The sequence below is a fragment of the Odontomachus brunneus genome, unplaced genomic scaffold (genome assembly GCF_010583005.1).
Source record: "Odontomachus brunneus isolate Ranch 3 - 2012 unplaced genomic scaffold, Obru_v1 Obru_scaffold_237, whole genome shotgun sequence".
Taxonomy (NCBI): domain Eukaryota; kingdom Metazoa; phylum Arthropoda; class Insecta; order Hymenoptera; family Formicidae; genus Odontomachus; species Odontomachus brunneus.
In genome coordinates this window covers 382,877-389,138 of record NW_022639687.1, presented here as the reverse complement: position 1 = coordinate 389,138, position 6,262 = coordinate 382,877, and the positions used below count along the sequence as shown (strand labels likewise).

General features: G+C 34.6%; 1 protein-coding gene across 1 annotated transcript; it reads left to right on the top strand.

Annotated features, from left to right (window-relative positions):
• Positions 1-696: 696 nt before the first annotated feature.
• On the top strand, positions 697-3,163 carry LOC116852595. The gene is made up of 2 exons (XM_032833107.1): positions 697-1,302; positions 1,388-3,163. Exons 1-2 carry the CDS (start codon positions 1,197-1,199, stop codon positions 3,034-3,036), a joined length of 1,755 nt encoding a protein of 584 aa, XP_032688998.1. The 5' UTR covers positions 697-1,196; the 3' UTR covers positions 3,037-3,163.
• Positions 3,164-6,262: the final 3,099 nt, after the last annotated feature.

The following is a 6,262-nucleotide window of genomic DNA, read 5'->3' as shown; positions in this document are numbered from 1 at the left end:
TATATATATATATATATATATATATATATATATATATATATATATATATATATATATATATATATACACACACACACACACACACACACACACACACACACACACATATACATATATATACATATTTATTTTTATATTAATTTTTATATTAATAAACCAGAATTCCATCGCCGAAGCTTTCTATCTGGCAGAATTGTCATTAACTTTAGTGGAAAAAGCAAAAACGCTTGTTAAAGAAATAACAAGATAACACTACCACTAAGATGCCTCTTCTTCCTGCTATGGAACCTGACCTATGACTCACAAGGAGATGACGCCAATTAGGAAATCGCTTTTCCAACGAGTCATAGTGCGTTCGATAGCTTACATGTAGCTAATAAAAACCCTAAAGGCGTTTGTGCCAATGGGCCTTCGTTTAGGAGAAATTACAAAACAAAGTTAGGGTCACGCAACTATGTCCCATGTAAAGAAGAACATTAGAATCTTTTTCGAGTAAGCGGCGTAGCTGAGCCGACTAAGGCTCCCGTCCATACATTTTTGCGCCGGCGGCGTGCGTTCGAGTCCCGCCGACGACTGCTTCGCTTTTTTTTTTTTTTCAATTTTGGATATATAAAAGACACTACATTAATCATTATTTATTTTTTTAAATTTATTTTGTTTTTCTATGTAAAAATAAGGACATTTCGGGATGTTTGAACGCAATACGAAATAAAAAACAGTTTTAAAGTCATGAACTGATTATATTTCTCATGCAATGTACATGTGTTATTTTGTCAAGAATATTTTGTACAATATAAACTTTCTTTTATAATTATATATTTATTTACATACGATAAAAGGTTTCCATCGCTTCGCAATGTTGTGGATGAAAATTGATGTAAAAATAAACATCGCATATCGATGTACATCTTGGCGGTATAAATTATAAATTATATTTTGGTTTATTATTTTTGTTGTTGAATTTTTTATATGTAGAATAAAAGTGTGAAATATTATAAAAAGATGAGACTCGCAAATGGACAAGCAGGTATATTCGTCAGTGTTCACTTGTAAGAAAGGACCTTTGTTAGGTAGAGTCCCCCCCTCCTTTCGACCTTTTTAACGGTTTTCACAGAGGGACTCTCACACGTTGTAACGGTCTGACCAGTTTCGTGGTAGCATTTGTAAAGAGAGCGTGGTACGAAACATCAGTAAAAATGGAGACAACATTTATTACCGATGAAACTGTCGAATATGTGCAACTTCTTGCAAAGTGCGATATTTCGAAGGAAGACTTGACGGATGCGGTTGAATATTTTCGTGGTAAATATATTAATGAAGAATTAATTATCTGCTTTCATAACGTCACAGTATATTTCAAATTATAATGTAAAATAATTGTTTGTAGATATTGCTGTACGCTTTAATTTAATATTTGTTGACGCCCCACGCAAATTTTCGAACAATGCTAAATTAGTTGGCGGCAAACTTTTTGAAAAATTTATTAAACTATTAGGAGAGCATGAAATTTTGGACGACATTGAATATTATACAGAAGAAGAACAAAACGTGGTTGTATGCGAAAATATGCCGAGTACAAGTAAGAATACACCCGATGAATTGGAAGATTATGAACCTCCAGAAAAAATTTCTACGCATAAAGTAGTGCCATACGATACAAAATTAAAGGTCGTACTGACAGCACAAGAACATCCACAGTGGTCTTTCAAAACATTAAAGCATCATTTTAGAAAATATTTAAACCATCCTTCTGATGTTACGAAATATAAAAAAGCTGTTTTGTCAGGCGGTACTTTTAGAGACAAATTAAATACAATAAAAACTAATGTGTACGATCGCTTCACAGAAGCAAGAAATAAGAATCAATTAGTTACGCGACGTTTGCTTCAACAGTGGGCTATTGCTGCAGCCGCACAATATAACAAGCCAAAAGAAGAACAAGACAGCGAAGAACATACAAATGTTTTTCATTTCGTAGCATCCAGCACGTGGTTGACCAACTTTTTACACGATTATAGGATATCGAATCGTCGCGTTGTTCGATATGTTTCCAAAAAAGAAGCAATTACACCAGAAGTTGTCATAAAATCAGCGGAACAATTTCAAACATTAATTCAAGCAATTTCGCCAGATTACGATCCCGATTTTGTAATTAATACAGACCAAACAGGATGTGAGTATAGAGTTAATGTTTCGCGAACTTACACGCACACTGGAGAAAAATTAGTTCAATTGTACATAGGCGATTTAAATAAAGTTTCGCATTCATACACCGCCCAGTATTCACTGACGAAATCCGGGAAGTTATTAAATAAAGTATTTGTTTGTTTGCAAGAATTTTCTGATAATTTTGGAGTACGCGTACAAAAAGATGTAGATAAATTATTAGAATTATGTAAAAATGTCGTTATTACATGTTCTAAATCGGGCAAATTAACAACATCATTATACGCACAGTATTTGGAAAATGTTGTTAAGCCGTATGTCGGGGATAATTTGTTTTTATTTATTGTTGATTCCTGGGGAGGACAAAAAAACATCCAAATGTATAACGAAATATTTCGCGACAAAAATAATAAACCAACATGTAATTTACAAATTATACCGCCAAAATGTACTCCGATATGTCAGCCGTGCGACGTTTATTTTTATCGACAAGTGAAAGTTATAATTAAGAAAATACAAAACTGTCCAGATGTAATTTCACAATCAGGTGACGAAAGCAAACAATTAAATACTCGTGCTGATGCGATTCGTATACAATCTTTAACTCATTATCTGTTATCAGCGCCGAAATTTAAATGTATGCTTCAATATGCATGGTATGCATCCAAATTAGCTGACGATAGAGAAATATTTTTAAATGTGAATCAATTATGCTTCTCTTCAAACATTTATAATAAAACATGTGTATGTGGACAACATAATTCATTTATTAAATGTTCGTGGTGCGAAAAAATTTTATGTTTCCAATGTTTTTACATCAATTTTCATCCACAACATTGCGAAGCGATGGAAACCTTTTATCGTATGTAAATAAATATATAATTATAAAAGAAAGTTTATATTGTACAAAATATTCTTGACAAAATAACACATGTACATTGCATGAGAAATATAATCAGTTCATGACTTTAAAACTGTTTTTTATTTCGTATTGCGTTCAAACATCCCGAAATGTCCTTATTTTTACATAGAAAAACAAAATAAATATAAAAAAATAAATAATGATTAATATAGTGTCTTTTATATATCCAAAATTGAAAAAAAAAAAAGCGAAGCAGTCGTCGGCGGGACTCGAACGCACGCCGCCGGCGCAAAAATGTATGGACGGGAGCCTTAGTCGGCTCAGCTACGCCGCTTATTCGAAAAAGATTCTAATGTTCTTCTTTACATGGGACATAGTTGCGTGACCCTAACTTTGTTTTGTAATTTCTCCTAAACGAAGGCCCATTGGCACAAACGCCTTTAGGGTTTTTATTAGCTACATGTAAGCTATCGAACGCACTATGACTCGTTGGAAAAGCGATTTCCTAATTGGCGTCATCTCCTTGTCAGTGTTGGAGACTCGGTTGGAGGTGGGCTGCCATATTATTGGATACGGTGACGATACTCTGGTGGTGGCCACTGCGATGACTGTTGAAAGCGCCAGTGCCAACATGCAGACGGCAGCTGTTGTTCACAAGGTCGAACAGCTTGGGCTTACAGTCGCAGCCCATAAGATAGAAACTATTCTGTTCCATGGAGGAAGAAAACCCCTGCTTTTCCCTGAGATCAGGGTAGGACACATCCAGGTAGCCGGCACCCTCAAATATCTCGGGGTTATCTTGGATAATCGCTGGAAATTTTATGACCACTTCCGCTATGTAGCAGCAAAGCACAACAGGGTGGCCTAATCATCTGCTGCTGCTATCCGTGCAATGGTTTACAAGTAAAAGGGGGGTTGAGGCAGAGAGATCATTTATTGCTATTGGCTGGGTTTCCAGGTCCCGAAGCCTACTTCTGATGGGTTGGGCAGCGGGGTAAGATGGCTGACTTTCCTCTGCTGTAATTAGGCTAGGAGGGGTGTACTTTTGTACTGGATTGGGAAGCGTCCCGAATGTTATGCTATGCAGTTTTCGGGGCGTTCCTGGGGTGACGGTCGAGGCAGGACGCTCGGTGGGGTTTTAGTCGGTGAGAGTCCGACATAGTCTCTGACCTTACCCAGAAGGTCGGAGGTATGTATAATGCATTTCCCCATCATCAACAAAAAAAAAGTAGCTTATAAACATGGATGGCTGTGTTATCGCAGTTGTGTTTTTCATTTATTTTATCTAAGCAAGATATGCATTGTTTATGAATTAGCTATACGAGAATTTACAAGAGCGAAATCGAGGTTGAAGTAGTACCTGTGTATGTATGGGTGGAAGCGTATGTGCGTGTGTGTATTCAGCGCCTCGGTTGCATGCCAATCCTTCCTAACTTAATGAATCAATGAGTTAATTTTAGTCTTGTTCACAGTCATTCAAACACAACGACGGCAATAACGCAGAACAATGGAAAATAGAAACACGAAACATCGTTCTCTGTGTTCGTGGCTTCGCAACAGAGATTGTTTATTACAATCGATTAAATAGACTGTGTGTGAGAAAAACGTTTTTAAATATATGTATCATTAAGTCATACACACAAGAGATTATCCTATAGCGACAATATTTTGTCTCATGACAAATATTATTATTACTTATTACTACTTACTCGTCTGACTGTCGACATTGAATCATTTTTTATAATTACACACGTTCGTATACAGCGACAATATCGTAATAACTGTATTATCATAATACTCTTAACCAATGAATCCTTAACGATCAAAAACTTACATCATATAAAACATCGAGAAAAAGTGTATGTTCTCGTTATCACTTTGATCCAGTCTACCATTTGTCTCTGAAGACGATTCTAAAAATTAGTGTTACTTATTGCAAAAATCGTTTGTTTTCTAAATGTTGTAGGCGCTGAAGTCTTTAGCAGGAAGGAATTTTGCAAGAAGATCTTTATTCGAGTTTAAGAAAAAGAGTCCGTCCAAGATATGAGGTAAAGCATGTCTCAGAGAATAAGTGAAAATTATGTTTTTTTAGATTCATATAGAGGATGTTATCTTTCCTTCACCAACTAAGTATATAGTGTTATTCCTTGTAAAAAATTAAATCAGAAAGTCTTAAGCCATTTTTTTCTATAATGTTTAATAAATCTGTTATTCTTAAATAAAGCTCAGCTAATCAGCGCCGTCCTTTAGACTATGAGCCGTGCATCTGACAGTTTGCATGAGCGCTTCGCTGTTATTCCGCCGCTGTCAGGCGCCGCTGTCAGGTTCACAGACATGCGCCCGTCTAAAGGACGGCGCTGATTACCTGAAATTTATTTAAACATAACTGCTTCATTAAACATAGTAGAAAAAATGATTCAGAACTTTCTGATTTAATTTTCCATAAGGAATAACGCTATGTACTTAGTGGGCGAAGGAAAGATAACCACCCTGTATAAGATGTAATCCAAATATTTTTCTCCGTTGTAAGTTGCAAAAAAATACGCCAGTTTTTTTTCTTCTTTATTTCTTTATGTAACGCAAATTTTTCCAAATTATTTTTTTATTGAGATCTGTTTTCAAAATAGGAATCTATTTGAGGTAGAATTTATAGATATAGACAATATCGAGGTTATTGAAACTTCTCAAACATCTAGTCAAAAAGTATTTAGATTATGAAAATTATACTTTCTTACGTATATAAGAAGTAATCATAATATATTTCCTTTCATTGTTGATTGCTGAAAAATAGATTGATCTTTATTTTTTCCTCATTTATTTATACAACTCAAATTTTTCTCCAATTATTTTTTTAATGAAATTCGTTCTCAAAATAACAGTCCATCTTTTGGAATGGAGTTTATGGATACGAAGGACAGTGCATGGTACACGAACGTCGATCATAGCACAGAGTTTATGGGACAAAATGAAACTATTACTCAAAACGTATACAAGTAAGTGAAAATTATAATTTTTTACATATGTAAGATGTAATCGGAATATTTCCTTCTAATGTAAACTGTTAAAAAATAAGCTAGAAGAAGTTTTTCTTTTTTCTTCGTTTCTTTATATAACTCCAAATTTTCCCAAATTATTTTTTAATTGAAATTCGTATTTAAAATAGAAATTTATTTGAGATAGAGTTTGTGGATATAAAGAATGACGAGACTATTGAGACTTCTAGCCAAGATATAC